The sequence below is a fragment of the Chaetura pelagica genome, unplaced genomic scaffold (assembly GCF_000747805.2).
Source record: "Chaetura pelagica isolate M959 unplaced genomic scaffold, ChaPel_1.0 scaffold105, whole genome shotgun sequence".
In the NCBI taxonomy this organism is placed as follows: Eukaryota; Metazoa; Chordata; class Aves; order Apodiformes; family Apodidae; genus Chaetura; species Chaetura pelagica.
In genome coordinates, this window is record NW_009953393.1 from 658,435 (window position 1) to 683,111 (window position 24,677).

General features: G+C 36.9%; 1 protein-coding gene across 1 annotated transcript in view; it reads right to left on the reverse strand.

Moving 5' to 3' along the window:
• Positions 1-2,766: 2,766 nt before the first annotated feature.
• The window catches only part of COG6 (component of oligomeric golgi complex 6), a 56,043-nt gene continuing 34,132 nt past the window's right edge, over positions 2,767-24,677 (reverse strand). The window contains exons 13-19 of the mRNA XM_009998360.1: positions 24,472-24,589; positions 14,395-14,526; positions 13,672-13,839; positions 11,607-11,714; positions 9,941-9,994; positions 6,992-7,071; positions 2,767-3,325 (exon numbers count right to left, since the gene is read on the reverse strand). Coding sequence (XP_009996662.1) covers positions 3,178-3,325; positions 6,992-7,071; positions 9,941-9,994; positions 11,607-11,714; positions 13,672-13,839; positions 14,395-14,526; positions 24,472-24,589 — 808 coding nt within the window. The 3' untranslated portion in view covers positions 2,767-3,177. The remainder of the gene's footprint in view (positions 3,326-6,991; positions 7,072-9,940; positions 9,995-11,606; positions 11,715-13,671; positions 13,840-14,394; positions 14,527-24,471; positions 24,590-24,677) is intronic.

Here is a 24,677-nt window from a genome sequence, read left to right on the forward strand (position 1 = left end):
ACACACAGGCACTGAAACACACAGGCATTGGAACAGGCTGCCCAGGGAGCTGGCAGAGGCACTGTCCCTGGAGGTGTTAAAAAAATGGGTAGATGTGATGCTTTGGGGTCACAGGGTTTAGTGGTCACAGGGATGCAGGGCTGACTGTTGGGACTTGATCTTGAAGGTCTTTTCCAACCTTAATGATCCTATATCTCTCATTCCTCCTGTATTTTGCACTGATTTATGCACAGCTGTTAAATTCAAATAAGTAACAGAGTTGCCCCATCTCATGCTACACAACAGCACAGGGTTTGGGTGATCTCCAGGAAGGTGGGAAATGTCAATGTCAAATTCCTTTGGCCCAGAACCCAGCTCTCCCACTTTTCACGACAATGCTCTTTGCATCAGATAACAATGCAAGAAGAGGCCTTTTATGCATCTGTTCTCAGAAATGGGTTGTCAGAGTGTCAAATGCCAAGACCACTGCCTACTATAGGCAGTATCCAGAGACCTCGTTCTATGCAGTTGTCCTGAGCACACCGTGTCCCAGCACAGAATAGGGAACTCACTTTTTGAAGACGAGCTCCTCCATATCCATTTTAAGGATTAACAGCAGAATTGTCAACTAACTCGGCCCAGCTCAGTGAGGGTCCCTTCATGCATGAGGGACCCAGTACAGACATCCAGTATGACTCCATTTACTGAAACACTTATGGGTCATCCACCTAACTGAGCAATTACACGGCTGCAGCTTCACGGTTCCTGGTGTGAAGGTCCTGGGAATTTGTAAAATAGAAGGGTCAGAAACACCAAGATAGAAAAGGCAGGTCAAAAATCTAATCACCCTTTCCTCTTAGGAAGGCAAGCAAGAGGAAATAGCAACATGGAAGACAGAAGTCAGTAAAGCAAATGCTTTTATTGATGTTCATTCTCATTTATGACCCTTTGTCATTTACATTGCACAGATCAAAATTAGTGATTGACTTTAGTTTTTGTAAGTTACAATTCTTACACTCTTGCAGTTTTATTAAGAGCAGGTAAAATCATGTGTGAGTTTCTACGTGGACTTAAAGACAGTTATATCCTCATGCAAACTACTGGCTGATTATTGGAGACTGAGGTTGAGTGTAATTTCAGGAAGAAGTTCACTCTTATGAGTATGTTAATCTAATAAGCTAATTTATAATCCTTTCACAATTGATGTAATTTTCACATATTAGATAATAATTATAGGCATATTAAGCAATATTAACATTATTAAACAACAATAAACAGCCTTCTGAATACATACTATGATAATGCAAAATCTGAGCAATCTGAAGTGCCTTACTCAGTAAAAGAGCATCATTTTCCATTACAGCTTTTTCTAAGCTTCTAGAATTTTTTGTCTTACAGCTCTGGAGTTTTTGAGCAGAATAAATCTAACAGTTGTATTTACAGAAGGACTCATGCTCAATCCAAGAACTCGAAGGACACTTGTACTTTCAAATATTTTTCTATTATACCAAAAAAATTATGCCCATTTGGAAAAGGAGCTATTGCTTTATTGTGGTATTACCAAGGAAGCTAATTTCTGAGAACACTGGGTGTCTCTTGTGCAATGAGCTTTCCAAGAGACCAAAATGTATTGCTGCCTCCCCTCTCTATTTCTTGCTCTTCTGCAAGCATTCACTAAACTGCAGACTTGGCTGGCACTAAGTATATATTTTATATGGGGAATATTCTTACTGGTAAAAATAAAATACTTAAGTTATTCAATATGAATGACTGCGCATCTCCCCCTCAATGCACATAAATAAGCCACACCTAGTAAGACTGTAAACTCAGGCAACTGTAACAACTCTGTGGTGGCACCCGTGAAGCAACTGGGGAAAAAAAATTAAAAGCTTCCAACGTAACAGCTTAAATTATGCTTTAAAACAAACAAACAAACCAACCCCCAAAAACATAACCCCAAACACCCACAATTCCTTTCACTTTTTGTTTACTAAACGTTTCTCTGTAACAAGACTTTCCCAAAAGAGTATGTTTAAGGAATTTATAAAAAATTATCATAAAGCCCAACAGAGAACAATTTTCTTCCTTTACTGGAAGCAAATGTCCCCTAAAACAGGAGGAAAAAAATTAAACCTTTACTCATGGCTTTCTACATAACAGTCTAGAAAAACTACACAGGCTGGCCCTCCCACACAATTCCCAGAACAACCTGAGGCTGCCACAGGTAACTTAAATATAAGTTTCAGGAGCACCACTGCAGGTATTTAAACTATGAAAATCTCTTGCTGGATTATGAACAGAGTAAATGCTTGTACTGGAACAGATAGACCTTTTCTGTACATTAAAAAAAGCAAAACAAAATACATATACCCGAGAAGGAGGAGTGACCACACTGATGTGCAAACCATTTTCCTCACCTAACATTTTCATTGGTCCCAGCCTTAAAAGATCTGCAAGTTTGAACTAAGGATCCCTACAGAACAACTACACTAAAACAAAAACCTTGCACTGAAACAAAATTACATAAATAATTTAAAGCATTAAATTCTGCGTTATGTACATGCATGTAGTTAAAATATTTCTTTTTCTTACAGAAAATAGGAGACCTAGCAACAATAATAGATTCCAAAGCACACAGATTTTGCCCCAAAGATTTAATCAACTGGATTTGAAAAACAGCATGGAATATTTTGAAATTATTTATGAGCTGTAAAAGTGACAGACTGAAGACATTCAAAGTATATCAGTTGTATTAAAACTACAGTTACCATTCACTATACCAGCATTTACTGGTTATAGGCTGAGAAGAAGAGTGAAAGAAAAGGGAAAGGAGCAAATAAAAATATTGGTAAGGTCCTAAAAAACAGTGGTTCTATCTCTAGTTGAAAGGATTACATACAGCAAGGAAAAAGCTTCCGTCTCCTTCCTTTTTCAAAGAGGTTGCATATTGTGAAGGTCCATTTCCATTAGAGGAATACATATAAATAATTTTTAACCTACATTCTATTACCTGGCCTATAGAAGGTACTCAAAGACACAGGGAAGACTAGACTTCTGCCAAGCAGATTAAACAAAATGCACATTCCTACATATTTTAACTGTACAGTTACACATCAAAATGCAAACCAGAAAAATAACTTGATGCAAATACTCAACACACAGAGAACATGGATTCTGATAAATCTAAGGGAAACAAGACTATGAAAGGAGAGCCTGAACTTGATGAGGAGATCTGTGCAGTATGGTTTCAGGATCCTTGTATTCATTTGAAGGATCCATCACAGCTGCATATAACTCACTGTAAGCTCTGCAGACCAGTTCTGTTGACTGTTTTATTATCTGCTCCCTAAAAAACGAAACAAAAACATAATTTGCAAATTACAGGGAATATAACTGTCCTACATAAAAGGAATTAAAGATATACAGTAAAAATACACATTAAAAATCAGTGTCAGTTACATTAAAAAGCTCTTTTACTTCAACTGTGAAAACAACTTGAAGTAGCCTTTTATTTCGAAACTTTATCTCTTTGTATTGTACATGGATAAACTCACAGAAATGACCCTGATAACCAAGAAATTAGCCTCTTTATTTCTGCAATAATAAAAAAATAGTAGAAGGATTTAATTTGCATACATTAATTTTCCACCTGCAGTCTCCTGCATTTTTTAAAAGACTCAGTCTTAGGTATCTACCTTCTAGCTTCTGTGGCTTCTCACTTGCCTTTGTAAATAGACACTTTTTTTTTTTTTAATCTACCAGAAAATATATTCTATTTGCTTTATCTTGACAGCACCCGATTCCATAATCGGTCAAAAAGGAAGAGCTGAATGTGATAAGATTTAAAACTTGCTGCAGCTTTTTATGAACAATGCTATTAAGTCTGTATCCTGTTATTTTTCTGTATCTAAATGAGTAACAATGCACAGAGATTGGATGCTAAATTTAACTGGAAAGCTTAATGTTTTTTAAGACAAACTAGTATTTCTATTTTACATTGCCCATTGAACCAGTTTACTTTAATCTCCATGGCGATGCACTTAAAATTGCACATGCATTTTTATCTATCATAAATAGTAGTTACAACTACTTTAAAGCTCAACCTGTGCAAGTGGAACACCAAGAGAAGCCGAGGAAACCAAGGTAACCATGAATCCAGATTCATCCCTGCTGTAATAAGCAGCAAAGGAATAAAGACACTAAAACCACATCCACTAAAAGCACGTCTGAATTTACCAGCTGCTGAAAACTGGCAAGTTAAAGAAATCTTAAAAGACCCAGTAGAATCTCTTTGTTTCAGGAAATACTGAAAAACGGAAGCTATGAGAGAGAAAATTAAGAGACAAAATTGGTATTTTATTCTGATAAGTATCCAGCTTTTCGATATACAGGATCAACTGCAAGGATAAGTGGACTATTAGCACACCTGAAAAAAAGACTGGCCTTATAATAGCAAATTTAGAAACACTATTGTAAGGGAAATATATTCAAGGTGTTCAGGTAAAACAACTCTCTGAACACAGTGTGTAAGATGACAATCTTTTAAGGAAGTACTGCACACAGAATTTGTATAAAATTAACTGTATTGCACCAAGCAATATTAAATTAAAAGAAAAAAGTTCACTGAAATATTCTAGAGGATTGAACATCAAATGGCTCCTTCCATCTCGTCAGTGTCATTAATCAGTACATTAGTACTGATTTCTGTTACCATAACAACATGATACATGTTATCACTAACACAAATGGCAGCACTTTCTAAAAATAGTAATTCCAGCATTCAGTTTCTCTGATTCAATGCATATGAAAAAAGCTTTTAAAGACCAACAACACATAAATAAATAGCTTAGAAATTTTAAATGAGCAAAGGAATTTGAATGACAAGAACATGCACTGGCAAAAGTTGGAAGGAATCTCTTACAGAGTTGTAAAGCTTAAAAGATATTGCCAGTGGGTATACATGACACTGGTCCCTTATCAAAAACATGTGGTCAGGTTTTGAGAACCAAGTAGCTCTTGGGTTCCAGCTCAACCACTGAAACAGTTGATCACAATTATGTGGTTTCAAGGAAGATGTCTTCAAAATTGACATTAAAAAATCTGCAAAATTAACTTGAAAACTTCAACGACTGCAGCCAGAGATTAAAATTATAGTACTGGTTAAATGTTTTGCTAGAATTTTGAATTTTTATTTACTACACAAAATATTGGCTATTAAGACCCTGATGATGACCCACTGCCATGGGGAAGGACACACTGCACCAGACCAGGATGCTCAAAGCTCCATCCAACCTGGCCTTGGTTTAAAGTTACATGTTTGGAGGTTAAGGAGCCAACTGACTTTTTTTGTTTGCTTGTTTATTTGTTTTTTGTTAAATTCAGACCAGAACCTGAACTATAGCATCGAGTTATAGCAGGATAGTAAACTCCTGCATGTCAGCTGAACTGCAGCAGCTATAGGAATCATCCTCACACAGGCACTCATGTCTCAGCTGCCCACTGTTGCAAGTTAATATGAATTCACCTTAAATTGTGCTTAGAGAGGTTTAAAAAGCTTATCAATGGGCTAAGGCCAAAAGTGCATATGTGATGAGTTTATCTTGGTTCATCTGACAGAAGAAATGATTACGCCAAAATATTTGCATTGTGGCTGAGTTTTTATGGTAGCATAAAGTCTACCTCTGAAAAATTGCTTTTGTGTTCACAGTGAAAAATTGAGGCTTTCAAAATACATTTACTGTTATTATGATTTTAAATAGACCTACATAAGAAAAAAAAAATCAAGAGTTAAACCACAGCTTTAATAGCTTAACACCTAGAAGCAGAAGTTGCAATACTTCACTGACATTACTGCTCAAGCTACTCTGTTTGATCTGTGCTGGAGCAGAGCAGCTTTCACATCAGGGGCAGCTCTGCTGGCTGAGCTGTGGGAACAGTAACCCTAGCAGAGCCCCATTGAACTACTGAAAAGCACCAATATTCCCCATGCTAAGCCATGCACCATGTATATGGCACGAAACTGGAAGTCTTTGGATGAGGAGAACCTAATCAGTACACCAGGAGATCCTGGAAGTTGGACTATGATCACTGTACATCCCTTCCAATGGAACTATTCTAATAAATTTAAAACAGTAAGTATTCCTCTCTTGACATATGTAATTTTTAATTGCAAGACGCTGTAATACAATCCTGCTGAGGACAGGTACTTAGTAATGAGAGTCCAAAAATTGTTGCATTACATAAAATGTGATGTGCTAGTTTCAATTTCTGAAATATTCTGTAATTTGCATTCTTTACAGAAGTGTGAAAAATAATGTCAAGAGAAGTTTTTGATCAGTGCAGCAGGTAATTCTCTTGAGTTTTAAGTACTAAAAAATGACTCCATTTGGTTCACATTCAATTGGAAAGAAATTTGTGGCACTTTCCCTAGCCTTAGTGTTCAGTTATATTCAAGTATCATGAGAAGAGATAAAGTTCTTGCTTCCATACTTTAAAGAAGAAATCACTAATAAATAAATAAAAATTAAAAGCAATCTCAGCACAATGTTCAATGAGACAAAATGCCAATACTCTACAGCAGAAAACCAGAAAGTTGAAAATTCTGGATCTGACAAAGCAGTGGAGATAAAAGAAATCTCGAGTGGAGAATTGCATATTCATATTCCATCTTTCATTTGGAATGCTTACAAAATAGTTCTAAAACAATATACAACTAAGTTGACAAAAAGCTGCCGACACAGCAGATGATGTTCAAAATACATGAATGTAATCCATTTTGATGGTGTTGGCTGAATCAAAAATAAGTTCAAGAAAGTTGCAGAACTACATATTCCTCACTGCTTGTTCAAAAATAGGAGAGTCAGAACAAAACTGAATTGTGACCTGAAGGACAATGCAAATAGGATCAGAGATGATAGCTTGAATTCTCATCATGATCCACTAAAAACTAAATCAAATTCATCTTTCTTATCAGTATGCAGGCACCACAGAAATTCCACAGTAAGGTACTTACTTCACAGTGGCACTCAGAAGGAAATTCAGCTGGGACATTAACAGACTATCTGGAGCAGACAGATAGCGATCAAACTGAGCCTAGGGTTGGAGGAAAGAATAATGAAATCAACATATTAAAAACTTGCTGTTAGATGAAGATAGGTAAAAATACAGATTGATGAACTGTGTTAAAATGGCTCCTTGTAATTTGATAAAAAATTCTCCTTTTATATGTATTTAAGACAGAGCCCAACATAGTATAAAAATTCTGAAGTTAGAACTTAGTAGTCCAAACCAAATGTCCAACTTCAGCACTTCTGTCAGCAAAATGTTAAGCTTCTAACTCTGAGGAATACAGGTGGAGAGGCAAATAATGAGAATCCAGCTTCCACAATTATCCATCTAAGTTTTCTATGAAACTGGTGCATGTATGCGTGCACCTTTGAAGGCCAGATTTAGTCTATTCAGTGCAGAGGGAATACAAGTCTCCAGACAGAAATCTAGTCTGTCCAACTTAGACATGTTGCACATTTCTTCTTATGTGTTTCTTTCTACATGTTTGGGGTTTTGGGTTTGGTGGGGTTTTTTTGTGTTTCTGTCTTTTTTTGTTGGATTGGTTTGGGTTTTGTTTGAGTTTTTTTCCCTTCTTTTTGGCAGAGTCACTGCTTAATTATCTAGTGAGCACTTGTATTGGGAAAAACAAGAGCAAAGGACATAGCACAGGCTCCTTGAACTGCTTCTAGGCCTACTTCTCCTCCCCCATATAATGAACAAATACTTGGTGCTTTGATTCCTGTAGTTTGAGAGAATGCTAAGAAAGAACATTACTGACGTCTTAAACTATCTATCAGAGAAGATGTGGATGCCACATGTCCAAAGTCAGGTTGGATGGGGCTTTGAGAAAGCCAATCTAGCGGAAGACATCCCTGCTCATGGCAGGGAGGTTGTACAAGATGGTATTTAAAGGTCACTTCCAACCCAAACCATTCTATAATTCTGTGATCAAATGATTACAGAGAAGATAGAGCCAGGTCTTCCCACAAGTGAAAACATGAAGAATGATACAATGGTAGGGGTTGGAAGGGACCTCTGAAGATCATCTAGTCTGAGTCCCCTGCTAGAGCATTATCACCTACAGTAGATCACACAGAAAAAAGGCCAGGTGGGTTTTGAATGTCTCCAGAGACAGAAACTTCATAAACTTTCTGGGCAGCCTGTTCCAGTGCTCTGTTACACTCACAGTAAAGATGTTTAGCTTGAATCTCCTGTGTTCAAGTTTGTGAACACACTGGAATACAGGACACTTACTATACACCAATGAAACTTCTCATTATATAGTAATAGAAAAAAATTGTCACCAGGAGTAGCACCAAACACTGAACAGTTATCCAGAAAAGTGTCATCAAACACTGAACAGGCCACTCAGAAAAACTGTATACTCTCCATCCTCAGAATAACTCGCTCAGGCAAGGTCCTAGGCAAGTCTTAACTAATGATGGCAACCCTCCTGAACACTGGATGAATCCTCTCAAGTTGCTAAGCCCTAAAACCGACATCCACCCGTAATTTAAATGTGAAAAAGCTGGGAACAAATGACTAATGAAGTCACTCCCAGTTGTCACAAGTTTACTCTTTGGGATTATTTGCCATCATTTGGAAAACAAGGGAGCTTTAGCTGAGGAGTTATGTACCTTATTACAACAGTACTTGTAAGCACATATGAACAAATTAAAAGGTCGCTGGGACCCAGACAGCTTTCAGGCTAAGTTGGGTGGCAGCGAATCTGGCTGCAAGTATTCCCTCCACATGTTTAAATCCTGTGAAGCCAACAGATTAGGCTAATAGATGGGATTTATGTGGGTTGGATTTCAGCATCCCGGGTTCCATTCTTTTTAAAGTGTGTTCACACAAGAAGACAAAGTAGTGAAGAAAATACAACAGTTGGCTTCTTCTGTAACTATGTAGTCAGAAATTAGTATCTACCACTATAGATAACAGAGTTAGATATATGTTAGACATATGTATTTTAAAAAGATGGTCCCCAAGCTGCTATCTAGGTCCTCATTTGTTTACTAGACCATGATAAATACAAGATATTTTAAATGCAAAATTTATAAATACTGGTAAGAATGCATGCTGATCTGAGTAAACCACTGAATACTCTGGGCCAGAGCTCTGTCCATTCAGCCAGCTTGGGAATCACTTGTTTAAAACTTGAGCAGAGGAAAACAGCACACACTGACACAATCAGGAAGGATCTGACATACAAGTTTTTTGAAAGACTTTTTAAAAAAAATATTTCTTTTTAAAAGACCTTTTTTCATGGGGGTGTATGTGTGCTGCTGGATAAGTGGGCCTTACACTTACACTTTCAGATTAAAGCTAAATTTGGCTAAGCAAGAAGAGTGACAGATCATATATTACTGCCTACTGAACTGTGATACTGCTATCTCTATGCAAAATATCCGTCATACACTCTAAGAAAACACATTAGCTGATGATTTGTTTTAAAAGGTATTGTAGCTTTCAACTTAAAAATATAACTATGACATACGCCCATCACCTAACTTCTGAGTTTAGCTGAACTATTTGCATAAAATCAAAGCCTTGAGACTAAAATTATAAATCATAGCAGAACTGTATTTCAAAGCATAAAGGCAAAAAACCCCAACTTTGGTGATTAAAACTAATTAGAGCTAAGTATTTGCTTTTAGCAATTTAAGATGACTCATGAGATAACATTCTTGTAAGTAAAGTTCTGTTTCTCTAGGCTTAGAAGCTAATATTTTGTTACTACTCATTCATAAATAATTTATATATTTATTACTTCATGTGGTCAAATTACTACAAAGGAAGAGAGTATTCCTAGACTATGACTGGTTAGATGAATATCTACATCACATAAGTAACAGTCCTCTTTCCCATGTCACAGCAACACCACCATAATATGAAATTGTGAAATGCTTACCATGGCAGCCTTCAGGGACACGGAATCCATACTTGGCAAATTTGAAAGAGGACCCTAAGAATCAGTAGCCAAAAGCCGGGTGGAAAACAAAGGTATATTAGCATATGGAAAAAGTTAAGAAATAATAAATTCTACTATCATTTCCATCATAAATGGTAATTTGGTCCTGCTACAGGATCTTCTGTTTCAAAACAACATTCCAGAGCACCGGAACAGGCTGCCCAGAGAGGCTGTGGAGTCTCCTTTCTGGAGACATTCAAAACCTGCCTGGACAAGTTCCTGTGTGATGTGCTCTAGGTGATCCTGCTCTGGCAGGGGGGTTGGACTAGATGATCATTCAAGGTCCCTTCCAACCCCTAAGATTCTGTGATTCTGTGAAACTGAATCACAACATCCATACTGAGATGCTGTAACAGTTTGCTACAGCTCTCTTAAACTAAAAACTCAGAACACTGAGTCCTTATTTGTCCTTTCAAATCCTTTTCTTCTTTCTGCACCATTAAATCATAAACCCACAAAAAAGCCTTCATCTGTTCCAGGACTGTGCAGAACTTGAGCCTGCTTCCCAGTAAATCATCTGAGCTGGTATAGCATTACAATGTAGTCATATTGCCTAACCCCCTGGCAAATCCTGTGATGGCATCACCTCTGCAGCCAGGCTGGTGGGCAGATACAAAAGAAGATTGCTACATTCCATTACACAATCTGTCCTAGTCTATTTGAAATTGGTTTTAGAACACGAGATAGTCTCATGAATAGGAAAACAAGCTAAGTTCCTAATCAGATTATTTATACATTTATTCATCTTTATACATAAAAATCTTTTGAGTTTAGGCACTTTATGCAAAATTATTGGCTGGAGAAACAACACAAAGCTCTCCAAAAGAGTTCTGCTACCTTTACAAAAGATCACAAAAGGACACATGCACAGATGAAGAGAAGAGGGGTTGTATTAACACCTATCATGTAACAACTGAGGTTGACAAGAAAGGAAGAGCATGAGCACTGAATTTCAGTTTTCAGCTCACTAAGAAATATGAAGTTTTCACTTTTAGAATCTCACTGTCTTGATGTTAGAATGCTAAAGCAACAAATAAGGACAAAAGAAGAAATTATTACAAATTACTATTAAACTCATCTGCCAATTTTTCAAAGAAAAAAGCAGTCATTGTTTAATGCATGTAGGGTATCCACTCTGTGTATGGTGTGCAGTGGAAGAAATCCCAATGCTGCATGCACTGTAGGTCCAGTATGTTCTAGATGTCATGAAAGTGGTACACATACCCAGTATTTGTGTTTTACAGCCAGCTTGACTCTGACACTTTGAAGCAGAATAAACTACCTACACAGTTATTGTGAGAATGTACAGGATGTCTGTGGTGTACAGAGCCTACTGATGGCACACAGATAAGATTCACAGATTGTTGTTGCATACCAAACCTGCTAGGTTTGCTGAATATATATGAAGTGTAGGTGTATATCTGTGCTTGCAAGGTGCCTTTGTCTAATAGTCCCAGTTTTGTGTGGAAAAAAAAATAATTAATCAACAGATATTACTGAGTTTTTGCTTTCAGAAGAAGCTTAATTTGCAAAAATATTAGTGCCAAAACTCTTCTAGTTGGCAGGTATGCAGTACCTCCTCCACATGGTAATGATATAGGCTTACCTGCTCTGGTCTGTGTTGCTGCACAGCATTGTATATGTAACTTAGCCCAGCTCTTGTTAACACGTAGGAAGCTTGTTCATTTATGAGTGTATCTAAATGAGCTTCAATCTGAAATTTCAAGCATAAGGTATTTATAAAATGTGTATGAGAATATTAAACAGAAAAAGCTCTGAGGTTAAAAGGTTTAGAAATACAAATAAGAAGCACAGGCAAGTGATCAACAAACAAGGAAAACCCAAAAATACATACAGCATAACTACATTATTACCCATTTCTATATTCCCCATCGCAAGGAGCCAATAATAAATATGCTGATAATTCTTTCATGTCCGACTAACAGAAGAACATAATTTTCTTTTTATTTTTAAATTCAAAACGACTAAAAATTAAGAATACCAAAGCTTTAATCTTAAAAATCACTGTATATTTTGCTATAGCTCTTTGAAAATATGTAATAAAAGCAGTTGAACTCTTATTGAGAATATTAACAATAGAATGGCAGTTTTATAATGACAGTCCTTTACAAGGAAAATAAAACTGAAACTAGACACAATCAGTAATGCTTTCAAATTCAATACTGATAAACATGTATTTGAAAAAAGTTAACTGGAACAACAACCAACAATTAAATCACAGCTTTAAATTTTGCTTTAATTGTATCTTCATATGAAAAAAAGTCATAAATGTATTTTATGTTCTTAGCATAATCTTCACTTTGCAGAGAAACTTAATAAATTCAGTCACAGCCACAGCAATCACTCTCAGATTGAGTAGTCTTGAAAGATAATCGGGCACATCTACATTATTACTTCATTTTTATTTTTCTTTCAATTCTAAAGAAAAACTTTGCCATATATCAAACTCTAGTAAAATGTAAGATTTCCATGTTCGATATTTTAAGAATTCATCATTTTACTTCCAAAAATTCTTTAGTAAAATGCACTTTTCTTTTTAAATCATGAGGGAAATCTTAATATTTCAATTCGGAAAATTTACCTGTCTTAGAGAGTTCTTTCTTTCTATGAAAAACGTTTCTCTTATTAAATATGCCATTCTAAACCCACTTTAATAACCTACTTATGTGTAATCTTAAAGATATTTTTTCAGTCTGTTCATGTATTTGTAAAACATTCGAAGAAAGAAAATGCTGTAAATTGCATAACCTTCAGTCCCCTGCTTATATGAAGAATAAACCAATTGCAACATTTAACTGTGAAAAGAAGCTCTGATAATGGAAATTAGGAATGCCCCAGACAGTTTGGTAGGGTTGTCTGTTTGTTTGTTTCAGAGTTAAAAGATGCTAGAAATTCTAATTAGGAGCAGAAAGGAAAAACGACTCACAGCCAATCCTTACTGGTGCCTTCAAATAGAAAGCTGACACTTTTTTCCAAGCCCCCCAGCTCCAAAAGCTCTCCTGAGATATATTGCAGAGATGTTCATGTAGCAAAACTACAAACGGGCAGTTTTCCTGAGCCACAGAATCACAGAATAGTAAGGATTGGAAGGAACCACTGGTGATTGTAAGTCAATGGCTTATAAATCACATTTCCATTTCAAAATGGTACCATATATGAACTACTATACTGGCACGTCAGGTGAAACCAAACAAATGACAACAGAAAGGCAGAAAGAAGGACTTTCAGTAGTAAATTCAGGTATAACATAATCAAGGATGCACTAGATGACAATCTTGTAACTAACTACATGGTGGAATACAGTCAGCCATTTGACTGTCTGAGCTTTCAACTTGCTGCTTCTCACACAGTTTACAAAAAATTATTAGAATCATTAGGACAATTAATATGTTTACTGACATGGGCTTATCTGCAAATAAACCAAACCAAAACTTCTAATAATTTTTGTTTGTTTAAAATAAAAGATGCTGTGTACCATAAACTCTGATACCTGTGATTTTCTTTTGGTGTCTGGTAAGAACCCCACTTATCCCATTTCCTTAATTTATAAATGACCCAAAGCCAAATCAAAGATAAATATGATGCCATCACAACTTACAGTCTGTAAATCAGCAATAAGTTCATTTTCTTCTGGGGCTGTTAAGGCTTACCTGAAACTGTAACATTTCTAGACGTTTGTCAGTGAATTCAAAGAGAGCCAAAGTAGTCTTCATCATATAAAGGGAATTCACCATGAAGGTTGCCATATCAGCAGTGCCCAAATTACTAGCAGACATAGTACACATTTGTAACAATGGATCTAGTACACAAGACAGAACCTAAAATAAAAAAAAAGCACAGAAGAGGGGGTGGGAGGAAAGAAATAATGTCACATGAGGCTCCGAAGATCACTCTGTCTCTATCATGTATTTAATCCCCAAAGCAGAATAAAGAGAAATGAGAGCTTCCAACTGTGAAAGTAGTTTTCTACTGGATTTGTCAGCAGGTGATCAGCTACCATAGTGATGGGAAAAGTATAAAAACCTGAGAAGAACAGATTCTAACCTAGCAGGAGGAAGAATAACCCAGATTAGATAATTGGTAATTGTGCAATCTTGATGGTGTATTTACTTAATGGAGTAGTAATTGGATAACAGAATTTAGATACTGTGTTAAAAGTAGCACTACTAAAAGTAGCACATACTATACTGTAATTATCCACTTTGTTAGTTGCCATCTTATTCACATTACAATCTCGGGTTTGGTAGAAAGATCCAAAATGAAAGCTCCAGATAGAAAAGATTAATGTTTCACCCATCTTTTGTGTACCGAGACTTACACACACTTTTTTCCCCCTCCTTTTTCCTCTTCAGAGCAGTCAAACATTTTTATACCTGCACAAAGTCAGCTTGACGGGCATCCAGTGGAACAACAGATGAATCGTGAGATGCCAGAACCTCCCGTAGCAAGTTAAGTGTCTGATTTAGTGCAGAGCTTGGGCCAAGATCAGGAGGTGGGAGTTCAACCTAAAGAACAAGATGATCTGTTTGTGAGGTTTTTTTTTAACTTCATTTACAGCAAACACCATCCAATCTGTTAGTGCAAATGCAAGAAACTAATAATAACATTACACGTAGCCATGCAGAGAAGAACTTTACTTGGACACTGGACAAATTGAGCAAGTTTCAGATAGTAATTGCCTGTAACTTTCAAAATAACCATCTCATTCAGTGACAAAAAAAATAAATAAATCCAATTTCTCCTTTTTCTCAGACTATGCCTATTTTATAATCTAGAAAAACTCAAAGACTACTCTTTTTGGTAGTAAAAAAACCAACAAAACCAAAACATTTTCTCAATTAGGTGCCAAAGTATAGCCACGTTGTTGGCAACACTGAGTTTGCTTTGAGCAGGACCTCCTGTACACACTGCAGTATTTAGTGAAGGCAGAGCTCTGGGACATTAGGGCCATACTGAAATAGCTGGATGAAGGCATCTTCTTGACAAGCACAGCCCCCTACTATGCTGAGTATGAGAGCTTCAGTCACAGATGTAACAGCCTTAATATCTAGCAAATTTTAACCTTAAATTACCTGTATACAAATGAACTACGTACAGCTGACCTACATAAGCTGCAACAATACCGCAAGAACTGGAATGTAGGCCCCCCTCAAACATAGGAAGTAGGGACTGCAGATGGTTAAATACCAAAAAGAGCATGTCTTTAAATCTTACAGAAAAAAACACACTTTCAAAGTCAAATTATGAAAAGTTCAAGCACCTGAAATGGACTGAAATTCTAGGCTATTTTTAATACAGGCTCACACACTCTAGCTCTTCTTTGTAACAGGCAAATACTCACTAAATGCTTTGTAAAATGTCTATATAATATAAAACCTAGCACGTCTCTCCCAACCTACATTCCTCAGGCTCCACTCCAAATGCAGCTGCTTCAATGATGCTTCAACCTGGCTTCCTGCTGCCTCCAGACTCTTCCTACAATCCAGGCTGCTGGCCTTGTCCTCTTCTACCAACAAACCTCTTCCCACCTTCCTGTCTCATGCCTACCCAAGGGCAAACACTGATCTGGCTGGATCACATGGAAGAAAGGAAAATCCCAGCAATATAGAATAAATGAATTTGAAAGCATAATCTCAGATGCGGGGAGAACTAAACTTGGCCTGACACAGGCCTGTGCATCCCACTTGAAGTGTCTGGGTGCAGCAGAGCAAGGCAGTCTACACTGCAGCATGGCTCTTCAGACTCCAACTGAACAAAAAAGAGCAGCTGCAGATGGACTCCCAGGTCACAGGCAACATGCCCCATACTTTCCCAAATGAAAACCACTGATTAATAGTATAATAATGTACAAGTCTGAGTCTCCAAGGAAGAAAAGAAGTATCAAAGGGGTAGAGGCTGATAAAGTAAAAAGAAAAGCCTAAGAGGCATTTTCAGAATAGAGCATTTCATAAATGAAACTGTACTTAATGAACATGCCACCAGAGAAAGCAGAAACAACTCCTTTGGAGCCAGGCCTAGCTTTCACACTGTGTCTGTGCTTCAAAACATTAGAGATACATACATGTCCCTACACTGTTACCAAGAGAGATCAAGCAAAAACTCTTTTGCATCCTTCTGAATACAAAATGTTCCTCTATTCTTGCTTTCCAAGAGACAGGATACTGAATTCAAGGAACTCATGGAGAACTAAATCTAGCAAGTTCAGAGAACAGTTGTTGTTCAGCCTAAGCATCCTGAAAGCATAAAACAAATATTCTAGTAATGAAGTAACAGTAATTCAGATAGGGGCACTTATTCAGTGCTGATTAGTAGCAAAGTTTACTGAAATTTACAGCACTGAGTGACTTCCTTCTTGTTTATTCTTGTTATTATTAGGGGTATTGATTGTGCCCTGAACACACTGTTCTCTGACTTGAACTGGACCGTGTTCAGGGATATTTTGGCATTAATTTGAAACTAGAGTTTGATGGGGCTTTCACTTCCAACACATAGATCATTGCAATGATAATTTCAGGCTTCTTTGAACAGAATATCTGTGTCCTGAAGTAGCTGATGGTCAGAAGCTTCTAAATTAGATTCATCTTTCATTTAATGTGTTCTTTTAAACTCCACTGTCTTCTAGATGGGAGGAAGGAACAACATTATAGAAGAAGAAAACACGCCAAGGAAAAAGGTTTAGCTCATTAGATTCTATTGGGGTTAGTCTGAAATTCCTGACTACTGCAATAGAGGCAGAATTATCAGTAGAGTGGAAGGAAAATCGAAGTAGTGCCACATCAATTTTGAAAATTCTAACTTTTTGCACATGAATATGGATATTTTTTTGTCAGAATTAAAAAAAAGAACATTTAAAAACAGACATATCTAATTTATAAAAGAACCTACTGACTTTAATTCATGAGAGCTAAATCGCTATTCCACTAAAAGAGATTGATGCCCAAAAGTTTCACGTGCCATAAAAGACTGTTAAAATAGATCCTATTTCCAGAAAGAAACATTTGAAATGCATGCTGAATTCTACTTTTGAAGTACTGGCTTCAGATGGAAGCCAGACAGGAGCTAACTAATTATCAGAGAAGTTCTGTAGCAGCTAGTTCAACAGCATTAAAACATACCTAAACAAAGTGCCTTAATGAGCTATAACCAGCAGTTCAGACACAAAGAAATGAGGCCAACCAGCTGCCTGGCCTTTCAAAAGAAGAAATTCCCCACTTTTAAAATCCAACATACAAAACTCAAACTAAAATTACAACGCACATTAGAAGTTGTACATAAGTATAAAAGGTTTCTCTTCATTTAAACTTCTGCATATCCATTAGTGGGTAATAATTACTAAGACAGTAATCTTCCTTCAAATATACCACCCAGCGCAGGCTTCTCTCATCTATGAGAGCAAGTAGCTCAAAGGATGCCTTAAGGATTTAACAAAAAGCAAAGGAAAATACAGGAAAAAGAAAAGGCAGTATCAACAATCAAGAAGAGAGTGTTTGGTAATTGTTCCCCTTTCTCATTTATAAATATGTGCAAATTTTGTTTCTATTAAATACAGTTAATTTCATTAAGGATTCGAGCAGGTATTAAAGAGAGCAGCTTTGTCAGGTCACATGTGCACCTGCAAATACTGAAAATAGGGTACAGGCAAGCAATCAGATTTATATACTATCCTACTTGAACAGTATAAAGTTAACAGCACAGAAAGACATGGACATACTGGTGCAAGTTAAGCAAAGCACCACAAAATTCATGTATGGACTCGAGTATCTCCTACACAAAGAGAGACCGAGTTCAACCTGCAGAAGATTGAGCTCAGGGGTGCTGTTATCAATGTGTATAAATATGTTATGGGAGAGATACAAAAGAGAAAGACTCTTCTCAGTGGTGTCCAGCGACAGATCAGGAGGCATGGACACAGATTGAAGCACAGAAAAACAATTTTTTACAGGGGGATAGGTCAAACACTGGAGACAGCTGCACAGTGAGGTTGTGGAACCAGTCCTGGGCAGCCTGCTACAGCTGACACTGAGCAAGACTGCTAGACTATATGATCTCCAGAGGTTCCAGCTGAGCTTACCCATTCTGCAATTATGACACACTAGTGTTAAATAAAACAAGATGGTAATTTAAAACACAGAACTCCTCAGATAAAGCATTGCTGAGAGTGACAAACAAAAATTTGATGGATTTTTGAAGGGTCTAATAGAGTCTTTCTAGAAACCTTGCTGGCCAAGGGTGGAGACAAAGCACTCTACAGAGATGAAATCTTGTAACAAAGGTATCTGGATATTTTATCCTGTCAGTTACAACTGATTAGTGTCAACTACAGAAGATCATTCTACACATTGAAACCATTTTCACCAAAGTTAAACAGCAGTAAGAAACTTGAGTGCATGTCTATCACAGAAGCTTTGGAGAAGCTGTTCTAAAGTCTTTTAATCCCTATTAGGATGCTACAGAGATCAACACACAATCCACAGTAGAAAGCCTAAAGGCTTGCTTTCCCTTTTCAACTATCAAGATGGTGTTGAAAGAAAAGACAACAGAAAAATTATTGATAACTCTGTTTTGTTCACATGGATCCATTCAGACCACAACAGCAACCAGTCTCATTGCATCTGTCCCATACCTGGTTTCCTAGAACGCTAACAGGTTTGATTCTGACAGGAACCCAAATAGTTATTCCCATGCAATGTTTTAATGTATCTACCACTGACAAACTAAACAGATAATGTTATCTTAACATTTAATTTGTATACATCTATTCTAAAATTTGTATACATCTGTTCTAAAAAGAACAGCATTGGAAAGGGTCCAGAGAAGGGGCACCAAGATGATCCAAGGCCTGGAGCATCTCTGCTATGAAGGCAGGCTGAGAGAGTTGGGGCTGTTCAGCCTACAGAAGAGAAGGCTCCGGGGAGACCTTACAGCACCTTCCACCACTTGAAGGGGGCGTACAGGAAAGCTGGGGAGGGGCTTTTCATCAGAGAAGATAGTGATAGGACAAGGGGTAATGGTTTTAAACTGAGAGAGGGGAGATTTAGGTTAGATATTAGGAAGAAGTTCTTCCCTATAAGGGTGATGAGGAACTGGAATGGGTTGCCCAGGGAGGTTGTTGATCTCCTTTCCCTGGAGATTTTTAATGTCAGGTTTTGTGCAACCTGATCTAGTGGTAGGATTCCCTGCTCATGGCAGGAGGGTTGGAACTAGATGATCTTTAAGGTCCCTTCCAACCTTAATGATTCTGTGATTCTGTGATTAAGGAATAACATCCTTGATATGGGATACTTAACTAATAGTCTTCTAGAAGCTCAGAGAGTAGATTACAGGTTGGTTTGGCATTATCTCTCTTTAGTAATCTTATGACAACTCTCATTCTGTTTAGTTGTTTGTAATTATTCTTCCCTTTAGTAATTGTTTTGGGGTGCTACCAAAGCCAGAATAAGGACAGGTACGCCTGAAAAATCCCACTTTCTAAATGTATTAGCTGACCAAATAAAACACACTGGCATAGGTTGGTCTAACAGGCTTGTTAAAATGCTTCACCAATGCACTCATGTTTTTAAATTACAATTCTCTTAATATGAGAGAACTGAAAGAGCAGTCCATCCACTCCAGTGCATTAGGCACTGTGAACTTTGCATTCAGTTTTATTGGAGCAGCTTCTGTTGTTCTAATAATTAGTTCCATTTACTATTTTCTCCTGGTTTTATCATAATCTGTAAAATGGTAATATGTACCTGGCGTTTCTTTGTTAGATCCACACAGTGAGCAACACAAGCAGAATCCTAAACCGCTAATCATTTGATTTATTCACACAGGGTCAAAGGAAACCTACAAGGATATGTAAGGACTAAACCTACAGTTATTGACTGCTTTACTAGGATGGCTGCTAGACTCAGGGCTGGGTCCAAGAAAGCCAAAGAGGAACAAACACAATTTTTCAGTGCTGTGGACACTAACACTTGCCAAGTAACATTCTGGTTGAACCAGAATCAGAGCCAAAGAGATTCCCTTGTGTATTACCTTTCCTTGATAACAATGGACTTAATTTCAGGCAGTATGCTGAATATTTTTGTTTCATAGATCTCAGATGGTAAAGAGCTACCTGAGAAGTGTAAATAAGAACACCATAAAAAGGATTTCAAACTGAAGAGTCTAAAATGGTGAGAACTGCTGACTACCTTCTTTTCAGATTACAACCAGTATGCTTGAGATTTTCTGATGTAATGGAAAAAAACGTTCAGAGAAGTGCTTTTAAGGAAGCCAGTAAATACTCTGAAGTAACCAGGAATTTCCCTATCATTTACACTGACTGCTTGACAACCATGAGGGAGAATCCCAGTCCACGACTCGCTTTAAGTTTCCATGCAGCTCTGTGCTTGTGACACTCCTTATGTAACACGGGACTCTTCTGAAAAGCAGATGTGAAGAGGAAGCTATTTTCTTGTCCTAGAAATAACAGCTTGAAGTCTCAGTTTCCCATTGCTCTTCAGAAATTCTGAAGGCAGTTTGAAGATATTGCTTACCTCAGCATAATCAATAACCTAGGGAATTAAAATTGTCTGTGGTCATGAGGACATCAGAATTAAATTACCATCCCATCATTTCTCTACATCCAAAGGAAGAGATGTTGAGGAGTTAGCATATTTAATGATATCTGCTTTATCTAAAAAAAAAAAGTCCCAACTAGCTATACTTAAGAGAAACATTTGCTTAAATACTATTCTGGTCCATCAGCTATTAGACAGACTGTAGAAATTAAAAAAGCATATCATAGCGACACAGTAACTTACTATTGTATCCAGACAGTTCTCCCCACACTACAGTACAAGAGAATTTGCATAGGGTTCAAGAGACTTACTCCAAGTTCCAAATTCACTCATAATTATAAGTCTTCTAGAGTTTTGTAGCTACAAACAGCAGTTAAGAAACCCCTTAAAATGATCTTTAACTAAACATTGTAGAACTGATTGCTGTTCAGAATTTCCTGCTTATGATTCTCAGATTATCAGCAACTGATGATTCTGAGGGAACACTATAATTAAAATCATATAACACAGGCCACTTTCACAGCTTTATAATGATCAAAAGAAGCACTTAAATTCACAAAATTAAAAATATTTTCATATAGGAATATCCTATTTGTATTTTAATCTATTTCCAAAGTTATTTAAATTGCCTCAAGAATTGTATCTTAAAGTAATGGACAGCTGATGTTCTTTGAAACAGGCTCATCAATGCCTTAAGATGCCAAATATAAGTGAAAATAAGGAACTGTAATTCCCAGATTGTTCAAGGGAAAAGTAATTTACTAATGTTACAAGTGAATATTCTCTTTGTGAATAACAGGAGCAGCAACGAAGCCTTTGCAATTGCATATGTAAGCACAAAGGGTCTATTTTCCACTGCTTTTATCTTCTCTAAAAATGAAACAAAATGAAACTGGAAGCAGTTACAGTGCATATACAGTTAGCAAAAAGCTGGTAAAAAGGCTGAGACGAGAATCCCACTAATACACATACACGCAGACATATGTGGTCTAAGTACACATTAATAAAAGGGATGATAAAAAGCAACCTTGAGATTCCTCAAAATGTAAAAGTATTGTGACATTCATTACTAAAACGATGAAGACCTATGAAAAGGCAAAAAAGCTAGTTATCTGTATATTACCACACAATAAACTTAGTAATAGGAGAAGAAAATTTATAATTTATCTCATGGAAATGAACATTTGTCTGAGTGCAATTCAGCATATTAGTTTTGTATTTTTTGTGAAGCAAAACTAATTTCAGTCATGAGGAGATAAGGCATCGCTCTAGCAATTCAGTTGTCCACTCCTAAAGGGAAATAATGAGGTGTTTCAAAGGACTGTCTAAAAGTCTGTCACAAGGACTACACATCAGTACAGTGAGACTCCTCCTCACTTAGAGAGTCACCCTGTTAACTCCTGATGTGCAGCAATTAATAAATAATCTTCTGAGTCTCTTTACACTCTTTTGACCTCAGTTATAACCTGAGGAAGGATCTTCATGGGACACAAATGCAATCTAGAATTTTCAGTGTTTCAGATTTAACTTATAAAACATGTTCATGAGAAAGAGCTATACTGTATTTTTTTTTACATTACATATTATCCTTGGTATGCTACTCATTATTCATAATACAGTGCCTGTGGCTGAAGGTGGCTGTGCTATCACCACCTTCATTTAATATCACCAAAACCTAACCTGACTCCTTTATAAAACAATGGCAGCATCTACAGCCAGTTACATCCAGGCTGGGGGCTGAGGGAAAGGGAACTAAGAGGGCAAAGATGATTGCACAACCTTCCCATAGTGACAATACAAAGAACACACACTAGGCAATGGGAGATCACAATTTCTTTAACATTCCTTCTTCTTCTGAACTCTGCTTTTCTTCAAACTGAAAACAGGGTATCATCCAAAACAAAAATGCAAAGATTTTTAGTTACATGCGTAGAAAAATTATGCTGGATCCTGTTTGACTACAGATGTAAGACCCAGCAGGATAAATACAACAGAGCTAAACATGACAGAGATGGATACACAGCGCTGTACAGTTTGAAGCCAAGAAAATTTTGTTCCTTAGGTCACAGTTACAGAGTGGTTGGAGTTAGAAGAGACCTCTGATTATCATCTCATGCAATCCCCCTGCTAGAGCACAATCACCTACAGCAGATCACACAGGAACATGTCCAGGATGAATTTTTAATGTCTCCAGAGATGGAGACTTCAAACCTCTCTGGGAAACCTGTACCAGTGCTCTGTTACTCTCACAGTAAAGAATTCTTCATTTGCACATTCTTTCTAATTAAAGAGCAGTCATATATTTTTGCTAGGGTCCATCTGGTATCTCTTCATAAAAGGAAAAAGTACACAGATATTTTCTTTTAGCTTACATACTAGGAAACAAATGTTCTGAGGAATTAATATACATCTAGTGTATACCCAGAGCAAGCCATGGGCTTTATTTATTTAAGATTTTTTGGTAAACTCATACTGTGCCTGTCCATTGTATGCTTTATGAACAGAAGCTTTAACTGACCCTTGAAGAAGTGCAAGTAGCAGAGGAACTACTAGTCTGATGACACTGCATTGAAATGAAAATGCCCAGTGTACTAAGTGGACTTTAAAAGTATGGACCATGGCGGGTAACAATTAAGGAGTCACCCGTGAATGAATGAAACCACTGGCAGAAGGGAGTCACTGGCATACACAGAAGGGAAGATGAGGAGGAACAGCTGTTCCTTTGAGAAAGTCATTCCTCAGCCCTTGCACAAAGGCAGGAAATTGGGATCAGACACAATCTGTATAGAATGAGAAAAATACTTTGAGACCACAGATCACTGACCAGACTCAGAATAACCCACTGAATGCTTGGTGAACTACAAGGCTTTGAACAAAGAACAGCTTCCGTAAATTTAGATATTTTTTTTCATTTTTCTTGTTCCTAAAGTACAAATAATTCAGAAATAAACGGTAAAAAGTCACCATTTTCCACTTGCAAACTTTTTTTTAAACTCGAAGAAACAGTCATGTGAGATCTTTGTTGAACTCCATGGCTGTGCAATATGCAGGAATAAAGAGAGGCATTTCTCCTTGGTTTTAGGGCATAGGAAACTCATCACATCTCAGACATGGATGCTGGATGAAGATCAGATCCCTGAGAAACTGAAAGGGACACAAAGCCTAACAATTTTCTTTGACTCTGCTTGGATTTTAAGAAGATGAGATTTAATGGGTAGACCCATGAACAGCAACATGAATACAGCAGGGACAAAGCAAAATAACCTGTATTAGTTTCAGAACAATGAGAAGTTCACTGAAACATAATTCAAAGTAACCAACAGGAGAGGAAACTGGTACCAGAAAAGTGATACTGGCTTAGATACAGTTGTTCGATAAAACAAATGCATATTCTGCTTTTCATTGCAGGAATATTCATGTAGTAAAATTATTTTTATAAATGACAGAAAAGCACAAGTTTTGGTTTTACCTAGATTACCATGTTGGTTTATGCTTCGTAACTTCAATAAAGGAATTACGTACGTGAATAAGAAAATATTGATCTGATGACGCATTCATACAAATTATCAAGCTCACTCAGCTGGCTTTGCTATGTTGCACTTACAGAAATTTCCAAATTTTTTTGCTTCTCATATATTTTAAAGGTATGCAAACTGCTCTGTAAACAAATACTGCTGACAAAAGTGTTTTAGCCATGTTTTTACAAAAATAAAACTATTAAGAGAATTAAAACGTAGACAGGAATTTTTTTATGTAGTTCCATAGCTACAATGTAGAAACTACAAAACCTAAGTTTTGGAAATGTTGACATATAAAGCACCTATTCATCTAACAATCTTAGTAGACAAAAGGGAAATGAAAGTATGTTTTGAAACAGGAAAGCTGTAGGATTTTGAAACAAACCTTGTCCATTAGTTTACTTGCATGAAGGCTCAGGCTATTGAAGAATATCTTCTTGCTCAACAAATGCATTTCTTCAATTGTTGTCAACAGTGTGGCTGCACTGTTTCCTACAATGCCACTGAAAACAAGAATAAGATTAATTAAATAAACTGAAGGGGAGGGGGAACATGACTGGCTCAGATATTTTAGACAGCATTTCAAATACA